We start from the raw sequence: 16,547 nt of genomic DNA, 5'->3' as shown, positions 1-16,547 counted from the left end.
CCTGGACCCCTACAAAACAGCTGGGCTAGACAATCTGGATCCTCTCTTTCTAAAATTATCCGACGCAATTGTTGCAACCCCTATTACTAGCCTGTTCAACCTCTCTTTCGTATCGTCTGAGATCCCCAAAGATTGGAAAGCTGCCACAATCATCCCCCTCTTCAAAGGGGGAGACACTCTAGACCCAAACTTTTACAGACCTATATCTATCCTACCCTGCCTTTCGAAAGCCAAGTTAACAAACAGATCACCGACCATTTCGAATCCCACCGTACCTTTCTCCGCTATGCAATCTGGTTTCCGAGCTTGTCATGGGTGCACCTCAGCCACGCTCAAGGTCTTAAACAATATCATAACCGCCATCAATAAAAGACAGTACTGTGCAGCCGTATTCATCGACCTGGCCAAGGCTTTTGACTCTGTCAATCACCACATTCTTATCGACAGACTCAACAGCCTTGGTTTCTCAAATGACTGCCTCGCCTGTTTCACCAACTACTTCTCAGACAGAGTTCAGTGTGTCAAATGGGAGGGCCTGTTGTCTGGACATCTGGCAGTCTCTATGGGGGTGCCACAGGGTTCAATTCGCGGGCTGACTCTTTTCTCTGTATACGTCAATGATGTCGCTCTTGCTGCTGGTGATTCTCTGATCCACCTCTAAATTGTTATTACTTCGCCACTACAGCCTTTATCTTGGCCAGGTCGCAGTTGTAAATGAGAACTTGTTCTCAACTGGCCTACCTGGTTAAATAAAGGTGAAATAAAAATACATTAAAAAAAGTCCACTGTATTTTTTTTACATTCATACAAATAAATAATAATCTACCACAAACAACTTCTCTAGGGTAGGGGGCAGCATTTGGAATTTTGAATGAAAAGCATGCCCAAATTAAACAGCCTGCTACTCAGGCCCAGAAGATATGATATGCATATAACTGGTAGATTTGGATAGAAAACACTCTAAAGTTTCCAAAACTGTTACAATAGTGTCTGTGAGTATAACAGAACTGATTTGGCCGGCAAAAACCTGAGAACTATTTCCTGAATGGATTTTTCTTTTTGGTTTTGTAGTTTTCTATTCAATGCCATTACAGTATCCATTGACTTAGGACTCAAATTGCAGTTCCTATGCCTTCCACTAGATGGCAACAGTTGTTAGAAATTGTTTCAGGCTTGTATTCTGAAAAATTAGGAAGTAAGAGCATTCTGAATAAGATGACCCTGCCGTGTCACAGAGCTTTTTCATGCGCATGACCGAGAGAGTGTCTTTCATGTTTACCTGTTATATTGACAACGTTATTGTCCGGTTGAAATATTATCGATTATTTAGGCTAAAAACAACCTGAGGATTGAATTTAAACATCGTTTGATATGTTTCTATGAACTTTATGGATACAATTTGGATTTTTTTGTCTGCCTGCTGTGACTGCGTTTAGTCTGTGGATTACTGAAGAAAACGTATGAACAAAACGGAGGTTTTTGGATATAAAGAGAGACTTTATCGAACAAAAGGAACATTTATTGAGTAAACGAATGTCTTCTGAGTGCAACCATATGAAGATCATCAAAGGTAAGGGATTAATTTTATCTCTATTTCTGATTTGTGTAACTCTTCTACTTGGCTGGTTACTGTTTGTAATGATTTGTCTGCTGGGCTATGTTCTCAAATAATTGTACGGTATGCTTTCGCCGTAAAGCATTTTTTAAATCTGACACCGTAGTTGGATTCACAAGAAGTTCATCTTTAAACCTATGTCAAATATGTTTTTGTTTTCTGAATTTTTATAATGAGTATTTCTCTATTTGAATTTGGCACTCTGCAATCTCACTGGATGTTGGCCAGGTGGGACGCACATACCCGAGAGAGGTTTTAAACACATAGATCATTATTTCTATTTTTGATTATTTATTGGTTGCGTACACAGATTTGCAGGTGTTATCGCAGGTGCTGCGAAATCCTTGTGTTTCTAGCTCCAACAGAGCAGTAATATATCTAGCAATAAAAAAACAATACACATAATCCAGAATAAAATAATAAATATGTTTTTTGAAGGAATTAAAGAAATATCAGAACAAGCAATGTCAGAGACCGGAATATAAATATATGCATACAGTATAATTGTGTGTAACGACCGTATGGACAGTATATGAATAGAAAAGGTGTGTACAGCAGTAGTTATATAGGATGAGCTATGACTAGAATATAGTATATACATATAAAGTTGGTAAAACATTATTCAATTGACCAGTGTTTAATGACTATGTACATAGGGCAGCAGTCTCTAAGGTGCAGAATAGAGTACCGGGTACTGGAGGCGGGCAGGGTACTGGAGGCGGGCAGGGTACTGGAGGCGGGCAGGGTACTGGAGGCGGGCTAGCGGTGTCTGATGGCCTGGAGATAGAAGCTGTTTCAGTCTCTTGGTCTCAGCTTTGATGCGTCTGTACGGTCTCCACCTTATAGATGGTAGCGGGGTGAACAGGCTATGGCTATTGTGGCTGAGGTCCTTGATGATTTTCTTGACCTTCCTGTGACACTGGGTGCTGTAGATGTCCTGGAGGGCAGGCAGTGTGCCCCCGGTGATGCGTTGGGCTGATCACACCACCCTCTGGAGAGCCCTGCGGTTGCGGACAGTGCAATGCCGTACCAGACGGTGGTACAGCCCGACAGAATGCTCTCAATGGCGCACCTGTAGAAGTTTGTGAAGGTCTTAGGGACAAAAGCCTCTTGAGGTTGGAGGCGTAGTGCGCCTTCTTACCAAGCTGTCTGTGTGAAAAAAATTGTTTAGGTTGTCAGTGATGTGCACGCAGAGGAACTTGAAGGTTTTGTCCCTCTCCACTGCAGCCCTGTCGATGTCGATGGGGGGGTGCTCTCTCTGCTGTCTCCTGTAGTCCACGATCAACTACTTCATTTTGTTGACGTTGAGGGAGAGATTATTTTCCTGGTGTCACTCCGCCAGGTCTCTCACCTCCTCCCTGTAGGCTGTTTCATTGTTGTTGGTAATCAGGCCTACCACTGTTGTCGTCAGAAAACTTGATGATTGAGTTGGAGACGTGTGTGGCCGCGCAGTCATAGGTGAACAGGGAGTACAGGAGGGGTCTGATCACGCACCCATGTGGGGCCTCCGTGTTTGAGGATCAATGTGGCGGAGGTGTTGTTGCCAACCTTCACCAATTGGGGTCGGCCCGCCAGGAAGTCAAGGACCCAGTTGCACAGGGAGGGGTTCAGACCCAGGGCCCTGAGCTTAGTGATGAGCTTGGAGGGCATAATTGTGTTGAAGGCTGAGCTGTAGTCGATGAACAACATTCTTACACAGTAAAAAAGTGGGTGTAAAAATGAGTGTTGACTTATTTTAACCCGGGATGAGTATTTTCAACATTATGAGGAGTCAATGAGCTATAGTGTCGGAGTGTAAAATTATGCAGTCATTGCAGTGTAATTCAACTCAATTCATTGGAATGAAAAAACATGCCAAGCCTCTGCTGTGGTTGTGGATGATCATTATTTCAACTTACTTGTCAACGCAATTGCTCCTGCACATCCTCAAATAATCAGGTAAGAAAGGTCAACAACTAATAGTTTTCACTTTGACATTTACTTAATTATAGAGTAATAGCCTATTGATGTTAAACCAGTGTTACATATTATTACACATTTATGTGTGAATTTTAACACCATTGTGAGTCAAATTAATTTTGAAAATGTGACACTACCTGTAGAGTAGCTTTAACACTATGTAGACTGGGACCAAATGTTATCTGAAACAGTGTTGAATTCAACAGTTAAATGAACACTTTTTATTTTTACTGTGCAGGGCAGCAGTGAAAATGCAGAAAGAAACAGAAAGACATTTATTAATTGTGAAATGTATGTGTATGACATTTGATATGGTATCAATTAAGTAAGCAATTATGTTCCGAATGTATACGCCTGGTCACTACCAAAACGCCTGATATTTTCCCACAATAGAGACAATTTAAACATCTAACGACATAACTAATTATATGCATAAGTAATTCAATCAATCAATAGGTTTCAGATTCATAAAATCGACATTGAACCTTTTACAGAGAATAATAGAGATCATATTTCTATAAATGAAATTGAAAGGTTTTGAAAATCTGGTTAAAAAATCATGTTTTTTTTCCTGTTTTGTAAATGTTGTCTGCAAATAACGTTTAAAAAATGATTCTGTAATAGAAGGTTAATCAAAATGATCACTACTGTGCGTGGTTCTCCCTTTGCTGCAACTATCACTATGTTTCGGTAGTGACAAATTCAGCGAGCTGGAATTCAGTACATTATTTTGAAATATGCAATACAAACAAAGTGTGTGAGTAGTAGAGATCACAGGAGGTTGGGGGCACCTTCATTGTGTAGGACGGGCTCATGTCAAGGGCTGGAGCGGAATAAGTGGAATGGTATCAAATACAAATGTGTTTGATGCCATTCCATTGGCTTCGTTTTAGCCATTATTATGAGCCGTCCTCCCCTCAGCAGCCTCCACTGGTAGATATGTCTATGTGACACACAGTGTGTTGTAAGACGTGCTTAAAGTTTTGGAGAAATAGGATACAAATGTGAACAAAAAACATTTAACCACCAATTTGCATCACTTCTGTAGAATGACCCATATCCACTGACTGTACAAAACCATTAAGAACACGTGCTCTTTTAATGACACATACTGACCCGGTGAATCCAGATGAAAGCTATGATCCCTTACTGATGTCACTTGTTAAATGAACTTCTCAGATGAAGGGGAGGAGACAGGTTAAAGAAGGAATTTGTTAAGCCTTGAGACAATTGAGACGTGGATTGTGTATGTGTGCCATTCAGAGGGTGAACGCAACTCAATATTAGGAAGGTGTTCTTAATGTTCTGTACACTCAGTGGACCCTGCTCAAAAGTAGTGCACTATAAAGGGAATATTGTGCTATTTAGGATGCAGACTATATGAAACTTCCTGCAAAAGCAGACATGACTGGCCTGTCTAAGAGAAGTCTCAACAGAAGTTATTGAGTTAGTCAGCTCTGTCCCTTCTGTACACTCAATTGTCCTGGGAGGAGAACATTTGTTCCCCCCCAGATCTATTGCAGTCTAAACCTGAGATGAAACAGGGATGGTGTGTGATGGGGAAGGGCCTTCACAATGCGCACGACAGGCAGGCAGGGAAGGGCTTTATTGGAGCAGTATGTGAGGAGGACTGTGTGTTCAGGTGCTGGTCCAAGCTGGGCTGGGGCTGAGGCTGGGTCTGGGCTGGCAGGGAGACGCCACACACACAGAACCGGCCTGTATGGAGCCATCAGTGGGTGTGCAGACGGACAGCTGGTATTAATATCACAGGGTGCTGGTCTAAAGGGCCCTCGCACGGCACCGATTCCGTTTCACTAGATTTAATGAATCCCATTCACTGAATCATGCGATATGGAATTGGCACAGGGCTAAGCGGTGACTACACGCTCATGTCTTCCAGCTCCAGAAAATAAATGTCATTCATTTCAGCTTCGACACAATGGACCGCTAACTGCCTACCTCCTCTTCTCCCTTATAGCAGCTAGGAACACGGCATAGACATGTCTTTTCCAAAGCAACAAAGGACAATAGAAATTAGAATGATGTTGTGGTCCCTAAGATAAAGACAGAGGATCAATCTGCAGTTGCAGCCGTACATCCCTCTGGGCTAGAGTGGTAAACTCCCCTACTACACAAATAGTCCTGCAGCTGTGTACTAGCCCCCCCCTATCTCAGATACCAGTGGTATCAGCACGGTACATGACCTGGGTCACTGTTCTGTTCACTCCTCTGATGACACCCCTGTGTGTGTGTGTGTGTGTGTGTGTGTGTGTGTGTGTGTGTGTGTGTGTTTCAGACATCCGGGAGACAGCGTTTGTGTACGCCATCACAGCGGCTGGGGTGACCCACACGGTGACTCAGGCCTGCAGTATGGGGGAGCTGCTGCAGTGTGGCTGTGAGGCAACCAGGAGCAGGGCTCCCCCCCGGCCAGCCTCCTCCTCCACCACCACCTCTGGCGAGGGAGTCAAGTGGGAGTGGGGTGGCTGCGGAGACGACGTGGAGTTTGGCTACGAGAAGTCCAAGCAGTTCATGGATGCCAAGAGGAAAAAGGGCAAGAGTGACATCAGGACGTTGATCGATCTCCACAACAACGAAGCAGGACGACTGGTAGTGAATTAACTTTTCTTTTTTTAATAAGGATTGTTGCACTCCTTTTGTACTTTTTAATCCTTTATTACAAAGGGTAGAGATAGAAAGGAAAATAAGCTGAAAGGGCCCCTTGCTGCCAGCGGTACAATGTACAGTACACGTGCTCCAGAGGCAGCAGCTTAGAACACTAGACCATCCCAGGCTGTGAATTAACTTTCTATAATTCCCCCCAAACACACTCATCTTCAATCTTTTATTTTACCTGTGCTGATTTTAAGCAAAAGTACAAGCAAGCATACATGGGAAATGTTTTTATTATGCTCACTATCATCAAGTGAAATTCTTTCATTTATTTGTAAGGCTTTCTTTAGAAACAAAGTTGAAAATTAGGCCTAAGTGCTGAAAGTATTCATTGTGTAGCTGAATGTTCCTCTTCTCGTCAAATGCATCATCCAAGACAGCCTCTAGCTATAGTTCTGTAACAATGTAAACTGATATTTTAACAAGAATCATATTTCGGATAAAAGAAAACAAGTGTGAGCTTCACAGTTTGTTTTCAAGGCTTTAAGGCAAGTAGCTGCTCATTTTTCTCCTTGTAAAGCGTTAACGTTTTCAGGTCTTTGTTAAGGACTCAATACAGTACATGTATGTTAAAAACGTAAAATATTGGATTCACAATGGCCTCCTTGTTGATAGGAAGAGAGGAGCATTGCACTCAGTTAGGAGGTTGTCTGCTCTTTTGAGAAGCTAATTACAGGTTATTGCTTTGAATTTCCTGGGACTTTGCTCACCCCTGTCAGTATTGCTTCATCACAGTATGTTACATTGGCACACAAGCCAAAACCTTTCCCAAGGGGTCAGAGACAGGTAAATGGGGAGGAGTGGCTATGTAGTTGGACCAATTATAGTCTCAGGAAGACAGGTTTTGAATTAAACAAGTAGAAGAAAAGGTTGCACACATGTGGAATAACAACAAAGTGACGTTAAAGACTTGGAACTCTGCATGCAAAATGGGTTAATTACCTCAATTGTAACTCAATGATCTCTGTTCTGATGTCAAGGCCTGTGATCTCTGGGAAGGCCAGAGGCCGGGTGGGGGAGGGGATAAATTCCTTCTGAATAGTGTCTGCTTTAATCTCACCTATCTATCTCTGTGTCTTTACTACAGGCGGTGAGGAATTATATGAGGACTGAATGTAAATGTCATGGCCTGTCCGGGTCTTGCACACTCCGGACCTGTTGGAAAAAGATGCCTCACTTTCGCGAGGTGGGTGATCGCCTGCTGGAGCGGTTCAATGGAGCTTCCAAGGTGATGGGAGGCAACGATGGCAAGACCCTGGTTCCCGTAGGCCAGAACATCAAGCCTCCGGACAAACAGGACCTGATCTACTCGGCCGAGTCGCCCGACTTCTGCTCGCCCAATAGGAAGACGGGCTCACTGGGCACGCGGGGCCGCATGTGCAACAGCACAGCCATGGACGTGAGCGGCTGTGACCTGCTGTGCTGTGAGCGTGGCTACCGGGACGAGACAGTGGTGTTCGAGGAGAACTGCCTCTGCCGCTTCCACTGGTGCTGCGTGGTGCAGTGTAAGAAGTGCTCGGTGAGGAAAGAACTCAGTCTCTGTCACTAGCATTACCACAGTGAAGCTGGGTTGGTTTCAGGCCTGGCCTCTTCTGCCTCACACGAAAGATGCACTGAGATCATGCTCCCATAGTTCAATTCAGGAGCACACTGAGAGATTAGTGTCTTATCTAGGATCATCTTGGACAGACAGCTGCAGTAACTCTCCTCTCAAGCTGCAGAACAGTCCAGAATGGCCACTACTCCAGTGCTCACCACATAGAGCTCTATGACCCTGAAACGGTGTCTCTTTTATGCTCTTTTTCTAGAAACCCACTGGAGGAACTTACCCAATAACTGTTCCAGCTCTCCTGAGTGGAATATTGAAGGTCACATCTGAGGTTAAAAGTTCAATTTCAGCTCCGAGAACACTCTAGAACAGAACGCTTGGTCCCATCTCATAGAAGACAATCAGATAGCTTGGTACCATTCTCAGTCGTCGGTACGGAGGTCGTTGCCTCTAAAGCAGTGGTCCCAAACATGTTTGCACAGTGACCCACCTCAAGCCTTTAGCCATTGAACCAGAAAATAGCATAGCAACTGTTTCTAACCTCAAACCCAATGCCAATACCGTCTAGGAACATGCTACAACCCACGATTAGGGAAACACTCTTCATAGTCAGTTAACCATGTAACTACAAGTGGGGACTATTATAACAAAAGCATAATGACGTTTGAGTGTGGGAAATAAGACTATGGTCTTGGTAATAAGATAGTAAGCACATCAGCATGCTACGTTTCTATACACAGTAACTGGAATGTTATGAAAAAGGAAAATGGACATGCACAACGTGGAATACAGGTATCAAGCGCAAAACGTATGAAAAAAGGGAAATGTGGGGGTTAATTGTTTGGAGGACGAACCCCATCATGTTTCATGGTGAGGAGCTGAACTGACACCCGAGACTATTATTTATGAACATTTTATGACAAGACTACTCATAGTGATACGGTGAGGAACGTGCCTACCATCTCTCTGAAAAGCACTTTGGATATGGAAGCAATCTATGTAAACCATATGTCACATTGGTTGTTGTTTGAGTCGTTTGCAAATGGGGAAACGTGTGACGACTTTTTTTCGTATGAGGTGCAGTATCGAGAAAGTATAATATTAGCTTTATCTGTTTAATATACAGGGCTTTTGTAATGCACTTTCAATTAAAGCATTTGTTGCGTATAGACTTGTTACATTTAGTCATGTTGTGCAGAATGGCCATTCCACAATCACATACAATGCTGACAATGAATCCATCCAGTTGTCTCTTTGATAAGTCAACTCGCTGAAGTGAGTTGGATGTCAGGAAGCCCATTTCTTTTGACTTTCTGCCGACGTTCTTCGGAATAGGCGGATCAGATCTCTGCTTATTTTTTTTTTTTGGGGGGGGGGGGACACAAAACCTATCTTCACCGTCATTAATAATAACAATTACTTACGAAGCGTGTTGTACCCAAACGCGCTGTACATTTTCACTTTTTACGTGTATAGGTCGAAGGTATTCAAGTGTACTGTGTCTTACCCTTCTTTTAGAGTATGATTTTGTTGCTACTTACCTTTCAGGGATCTGTAAGATCTTTTGTTGGGCAAAAGAGAGAGAGAGAGTACAATGAGGGATGACATCGCTACAATTTATTGCCAATATGTCATGGTTTATGACCAGATTATTCCTTGCCAGAGGGTTCATCGTTAATATTGTTACCATGACAGTGGATACACACTGCACAGGATTACTCTGTCCTCGGAGCTACTAGTCCTGTCTGTGGAGTGAGCACCATTAGATTTTTCATTTACCTAAAATGTAGTTTTTGTACAAAAGCCTATCACGTTAAGGGAGAAAAACTTGGTATAATGGAACTATTCTGACTGAGCTCTGCAACAATATTAGGCATTCTTTACATAAGCAGTAGAATTGACCACTTTACCATGTTAAGTTTGGGTTGCAGTCTACCAAATCAGGAAATCAGACCAAATGCGGCTATTCCTATGTGAGATACACTCAGTGGCCAGCTTATTAGGTACGCCCCGCTCACGGAAATGGTTCGCTCCTACAGACAGTGAGTCACGTGGCCGTGGCCTGCTATATAAAGCAGGTAGACAGGCATCAAGGCATTCAGTTACTGTTCAATTGAACGTTAGTGTGACCTAAGCGACTTTGAGTGGGGCATGATTGTTGGTGCCAAGCACACCAGTTCCAGTACATCAGAAATTGCCGGTCTCCTGGGTTTTTCCTTTTGGGGAAAATAGCTTGTTGATGAGAAAGGTCGAAGGAGAATGACAAGAATCGTGCAAGCTAACAGGGGGGCCACAAACAGGTAAATAACGGCGCAGTAGAACAGTGGTGTGCAGAACAGCATCACGTAACGTACAACTTGTCACGGATGGGCTATTGCAGTAGATTCCACTCCTATCAGTCAAAAACTACAAGAAGCGGCTCCAGTGTGCATGCGATCACCAACACTGGACAACTGAGGGTTGGAAAACATTGCCTGTACCGACGATTCCCGTTTCTTGTTGAGTCGTCAGGATTTGCCGTTAGCATTATGAGTCCATGGTCCATCCTTGCCTGGTATTAATGGTACATGCTGGTGGCGGTGGTGTAATGGTGTGTGAAATGTTTTCCTAGCAACGTTTGAACACCACACCTTGTAGAATCCATGCCCCGAAGAACTCACGCTGTTCTGGAGGCAAAGGGGGGTCTGACCCAGTACTAGATGGGTGTACCTAAAACACTGGCCATTCTATTTTCCTCATAGAACAACTTTAGGACTTGTTGGGCTGCCAGGAGTTTTTCGCTGTTACTGTATGTATGTTTAAACAGTCCTTGTCAAACTGGACGAAAGCTGCTTTGACGTTTTCTTGATTCAAGGCAAGACCCAATTTCCAAGTTTTGAAAACGTGACTTTTGTCAGGGCACGTTGAATGATCTCAAGAGAATTCGTCCGCATTTGTTTGGATTAAGAGACAGAATTTTGACTTTCATAATTGCTTGTTCATTGATTAAACTTTTGTATTCTACAAAGTTAATTTCATATCCATGTTGTTATTTTCCAGTTACAGTATGTGTAGAAATTGGAATGAATTGACAAGTGAGTTTCTGCACTTCCTATACAAATAAAAAGTCAACTGTTCTCTCTGCTCTTGATTTTTGGGGTATTTCATTTAAAAAATATATTTGTTGTATTTGATGTGAACTACATCAACTAACTTTTTTGTATAAACTGGTAGATTTATAGAAACTTATGTCACTTTTTCCTTCCATTGACCTTCAACACATCGTGTAAGTGTTATTCTAACTGTCACGTTCCTGACCTATTTATGTTAGTTTTTGTGTGTTAGTTGGTCAGGACGTGAGGTTGGGTGGGCATTCTATGTTATCTGTTTCTATGTTGGTTTTGGTTTGCCTGGTATGGCTCTTGATTAGAGGCAGGTGGTTTGCGTTTGCCTCTAATTAAGAGTCATATTTAGGTAGGGCATTCTCACTGTTTGTTTGTGGGTGATTGTCTCCTGTGTCCGTATGTTATGTTCGTACCACATGGGACTGTAGCGTTTGTTTGTTTCGTTTCGTTTCGATGTCGTCTGTTTCCTGTACGTAAGTTTATGTTTAGTTATGTAAGTTTATGTTCAGGTCTAGTCAACGTCGTTTTGTTATTTTGTAGTTTTGAAAGTGTTTTGTTTCGTTTCGTGTTGCCATCTTTATCGTTGTTATAATAAAGATGGCTTATTTCCCACAAGCTGCGTTTTGGTCTTCAGATCCCTCTCTCCTCACCTCATCCGAGGATGAGGAGAGCGTCACCCGTTACACTAACTGGCTTCATACTGGGTCAGGGTTGAGGGTTTCACCTCACTCCCAATGACCATTCTCTAAAAGATATGTTCGACACTTCTGCTTCAACTATATCCTTTTGCCACTCAGCAACAAAGGTGTTGTTTTTAGTTATTTATGGTGTTGGGGAAAAAACTCCCGCTGTATTAGTTTGAGCCTTGCAAGTCGACACAAGTTCATATTTTCCAGGAATTCACATTGCAGCGGAGCCAGCAGTGTTGAAGGCAGAGGTAGGCCACAGACATGGAAAGCGCCAGGGGCACTCTCTCCTCAAGCTGCCACGGCTCAGCAATGGTAAAGTCAGAGGAACTGCGTAGACAGTGGATAGATTTATAGAAGCTCTGGTATTAATGTGGCTGCCTCTCTCGCTCTCCCTGCCGTGTTTCAATGAAGAGGTGTACTTTTCCACATGTCCCCCTCCAAACAGTGCCCTGAGGAATGCGGTGTATTCGGTGATCTGTCTGTCTTTGCCCGCTGATTGTAAAACACACAGAGACATTAATGAAGGCCTGCCACTGTAAGTGGATATATGTCATGAGGCAGACAGTCATTTCCTTGGATCAATCAGACCAATAGGAGTCCTCCTGGGGCAGCGTCTGGTTATCGTAAGGGCAATGAATGAACTCCCGGTGGTCTAGTCACTGAGCTTAGAGGTTATCTTTAAAGGTGCATAGGTCTTTAGATACTAGAACTTTTGTCCGTGTCCCAAATGGCACCCTGTTCCCTATCTAGTGCACTACTTTTGATCAGGATCAATATGGCTCCGGTCAAAAGTAGTGAGTGCACTAAATAGGGAACAGGGTGTCATTTGGGAAACATGTTTGTCACAGAGAGTAGCTGTCAACATGGGAATCCTCTCAAAGCCAGTTAAATTGACTTAAATGTGAATCTCTTCTTGTTCGCTCCTTTAATCGGGGAGATCTTTCTCTGTTGTCAGGCAGCTCGAATCGTTGCTAAGAACAAAGGAGTAGAGTGAGAGCTAGAGTAACTGTTACAACATAGCTCCATAATGTTCGGTGAACGTTTGTCAATTTCTCTTCACTGAGATGCTATCGACTATAAATCTACTCACAAACGTTGTGTGAGATTTGATCTGATCCTAACCAATCTAATTATAACCCACAGAGTGTAAACCTCCGTTCTAGCAGTGTGTGAGCGCTGTTTTTGGATGAAACAATGATATTTGCGAGCGAGAAGTCCCGCTGGAGCTGGAAGTTCAGCTGTTGTCTGCCTGGTGGACTGACTGAGAGGGGCCCATCATGGTCCATGGCATTATACTATGTGAGTAACACAATTACCTACATTGTATCATTACTTTGGCTGGATGAACATACAATTGAGCACTCTTTGTTTAGTAAAAGTAGACCTCCTTGTTATCCTTTGCAGTAAAAACATTGCTGCTTGGTCGGGGGGTGATTGAGGAACCTGCTGTTTTAGGTTGACTTGGCAATGCCTGTTCAAAAGAAAACAGGCTTCAGGACAGTCACTCCAGGACTGTGTCAATAAACAATGTTGTTTGCGAACACTCCATACGGGAATTCCCTAATGTAGTTGTCTCTGTCCGGAATCAAATGTTGATTTCACTGTTTGAGTACATCCCTCTTGTTGAGTATCTATGATACAGTATATGGTTCAGTTGTATGGAGTCCTGGGGCCATATGTGTCATACGTCTCAGAGCAGTAGTGCTGATCTAGGATCAGGTCCCCCTGTCTATGCAATCTTATTCATTGTGATCTAAAAGGCAAAACTGACCTAAAACCGGCACTGAGATTCAGGGCCAATTTAGAGGACAGTATGATCTTTTGACACAAGATGGCGCTGTTTGAACAGGGTGTTTTTTTCCTCTCCCATCTGAGCCATGCTTCAAAGACAACTCGAAATGTTGTGTCGTGAAATAGCTGGTTAATTGCGATGAATGACTTGCAACACCAATACGTATGGGTTTGGAGCTTTTTGTTGACTGTTGTGTGGCTTTCAAATCCTCCACTCAGTATAACTCTATGTTCAAGGCCACTGGCCAGCCATAGTAATCTGTAGTTTCTTTTTTGCCTGGTCAGCCCAGTGCACGAATGTGTCCGTCTCAAATGGCACCCTATTTCCTTATATGGTGCACTACATTGAACAGAGGAGCCCTATGGGCCCTGGTCAGATGTAGTGCACCATAAAGGGAATAGGGTGCCATTTGGGATGGAGACACTAGTGCACTGAGCTGACCAGACCTAGTGGGCCAGGTGCTTCAACAGACTGAAATCCCTGCTTTCTCATCCTTATCTTCATCTCTGTCACCTGGGATCACTCCACTTAAAGGTTTTGAAGGATGCCCAGGCCCAGCATATCTTCAGATCTCTATCTTAACCCCATTTCTCTCCTCAGATTGTTCATCGATAATGCCTCAAGCCACTCCTTTCTGCGGTTTATGTGCAGTTTACGTAAAGCTGTAAAAGTTCCGCTCCGTAATTTGTTGTGATCCTTTGTCTTGATAAACAAGACATTGGTAGATGATTCACAGGAGGCCACAGAGAGAGACAGTCCAGATGGTTGGGTCAGCACTGCCCACTGTCTATAGCAGAGAGAGAGAGAGACCACCATCTATAGCAGAGAGAGAGAGTGAGATCCCACTACAATATTCCCACAGTAGAGCAAAGCTCGGAGAGACTGGCCGTGTGTGCTTGCATGTGTTTGTGTTTGTAATTTCAGTTACGATACTTATGCAATTAGCCAGCAACTGCAATTATTTGCATAATTGCACAGCAACAAACAGCAGAGATTTAAAAATTCTTATTCTATCCCAGAAAACATGATGGCTCGATTTGGGCCCCATGCAGGCAAAAATATTGGCCCCATATAGGCTGCCAACATTGGGCCAATGCACCTTTGCTCATTGGCTGGACATTAGCCCCCAAGGCATTTGCCACGTGTGGCCCTATCTGAGTAGCCCATATCTGATGAAGGCAGCTCTCACTTTGCCTGAAATAATCAAAAAAGAAAAACTAGCAAATATTTCCAAATTGGCACAATGTGGGCCCAATGCAGGCTAAAATATTGTCCCCGTGTAGGCCCACATTGGACCAATGCATCTTTGCCATTTATTAGGAATTTAATTCAATGCATAAATTGCATAATTTCCAAGTGTTAAAGGTATTTATGGAATGTGATACATTATTGTATCAGAAAGACAACCAAGTTGTTACAATCATACATATATTTTTTTTTACAAGATATATGTCACATGCACTTTTTGAAGTCTTTTTAAAGACTTCATTATTGGCCGTGTACAAGATCCCAAAAATTGGGCATCGCACAACATAATGTTTAAACTGGAACGACACTCAGTAACGTTTGCATAAAAATAATTGTGTGCACAACCACACAATAGTCGAATGAGCCCCCTTCTCTAGCTGGGCTTAGTATGGGCTATCCTATGTTGGGCATGGTATGGGCTATCCTGTGTTGGGGTTGGTGTGGGCTATCCTGTGTTGGGCTTGGTGTGGGCTATCCTGTGTTGGGCTTGGTATGGGCTATCCTGTGTTGGGCTTGGTGTGGGCTATCCTGTGTTGGGCTTGGTATGGGCTATCCTGTGTTGGGGTTGGTGTGGGCTATCCTGTGTTGGGGTTGGTGTGGGCTATCCTGTGTTGGGGTTGGTGTGGGCTATCCTGTGTTGGGGTTGGTGTGGGCTATCCTGTGTTGGGGTTGGTGTGGGCTATCCTGTGTTGGGCTTGGTGTGGGCTATCCTGTGTTGGGGTTGGTGTGGGCTATCCTGTGTTGGGGTTGGTGTGGGCTATCCTGTGTTGGGGCTGGTGTGGGCTATCCTGTGTTGGGCTGGTGTGGGCTATCCTGTGTTGGGGTTGGTGTGGGCTATCCTGTGTTGGGCTTGGTGTGGGCTATCCTGTGTTGGGCTTGGTGTGGGCTAGCCTGTGTTGGGCTTGGTATGGGCTATCCTGTGTTGGGCTTGGTATGGGCTATCCTGTGTTGGGCTTGGTATGGGCTATCCTGTGTTGGGGTTGGTGTGGGCTATCCTGTGTTGGGGTTGGTATGGGCTATCCTGTGTTGGGGTTGGTGTGGGCTATCCTGTGTTGGGGTTGGTGTGGGCTATCCTGTGTTGGGGTTGGTGTGGGCTATCCTGTGTTGGGGCTGGTGTGGGCTAGCCTGTGTTGGGGTTGGTGTGGACTATCCTGTGTTGGGGTTGGTGTGGACTATCCTGTGTTGGGGTTGGTGTGGGCTATCCTGTGTTGGGGTTGGTATGGGCTATCCTGTGTTGGGGTTGGTATGGGCTATCCTGTGTTGGGCTTGGTGTGGGCTATCCTGTGTTGGGGTTGGTGTGGGCTAGACCTGTGTTGGGGTTGGTGTGGGCTAGACCTGTGTTGGGCTTGGTGTGGGCTATCCTGTGTTGGGCTTGGTGTGGGCTATCCTGTGTTGGGCTGGTGTGGGCTATCCTGTGTTGGGGTTGGTGTGGGCTATCCTGTGTTGGGCTTGGTGTGGGCTATCCTGTGTTGGGCTTGGTGTGGGCTATCCTGTGTTGGGCTTGGTGTGGGCTATCCTGTGTTGGGGTTGGTGTGGGCAATCCTGTGTTGGGGTTGGTGTGGGCTATCATGTGTTGGGGTTGGTGTGGGCTATCATGTGTTGGGGTTGGTGTGGGCTATCATGTGTTGGGCTGGTGTGGGCTATCCTGTGTTGGGGTTGGTGTGGGCTATCCTGTGTTGGGGTTGGTGTGGGCTATCCTGTGTTGGGGTTGGTGTGGGCTATCCTGTGTTGGGGTTGGTGTGGGCTATCCTGTGTTGGGGTTGGTGTGGGCTATCCTGTGTTGGGGTTGGTGTGGGCTATCCTGTGTTGGGGTTGGTGTGGGCTATCCTGTGTTGGGCTTGGTGTGGGCTATCCTGTGTTGGGGTTGGTGTGGGCTATCCTGTGTTGGGGTTGGTGTGGGCTATCATGTGTTGGGGTTGGT

The 16,547-nt window shown here is 44.4% G+C and overlaps 1 protein-coding gene across 1 annotated transcript in view; it reads left to right on the top strand.

Annotated features, from left to right (window-relative positions):
* Positions 1-10,916, top strand: part of LOC129821347 (protein Wnt-6-like) — a 31,379-nt gene extending 20,463 nt beyond the window's left edge. Inside the window, exons 3-4 of the mRNA XM_055878940.1 lie at positions 5,871-6,181; positions 7,332-10,916. Coding sequence (XP_055734915.1) covers positions 5,871-6,181; positions 7,332-7,793 — 773 coding nt within the window. The 3' untranslated portion in view covers positions 7,794-10,916. The remainder of the gene's footprint in view (positions 1-5,870; positions 6,182-7,331) is intronic.
* The last annotated feature ends 5,631 nt before the right edge of the window (positions 10,917-16,547 follow it).

The sequence above is a fragment of the Salvelinus fontinalis genome, chromosome 23, assembly GCF_029448725.1.
Source record: "Salvelinus fontinalis isolate EN_2023a chromosome 23, ASM2944872v1, whole genome shotgun sequence".
Classification (NCBI taxonomy): domain Eukaryota; kingdom Metazoa; phylum Chordata; class Actinopteri; order Salmoniformes; family Salmonidae; genus Salvelinus; species Salvelinus fontinalis.
This window is presented reverse-complemented; position numbering and strand designations above follow the sequence as displayed.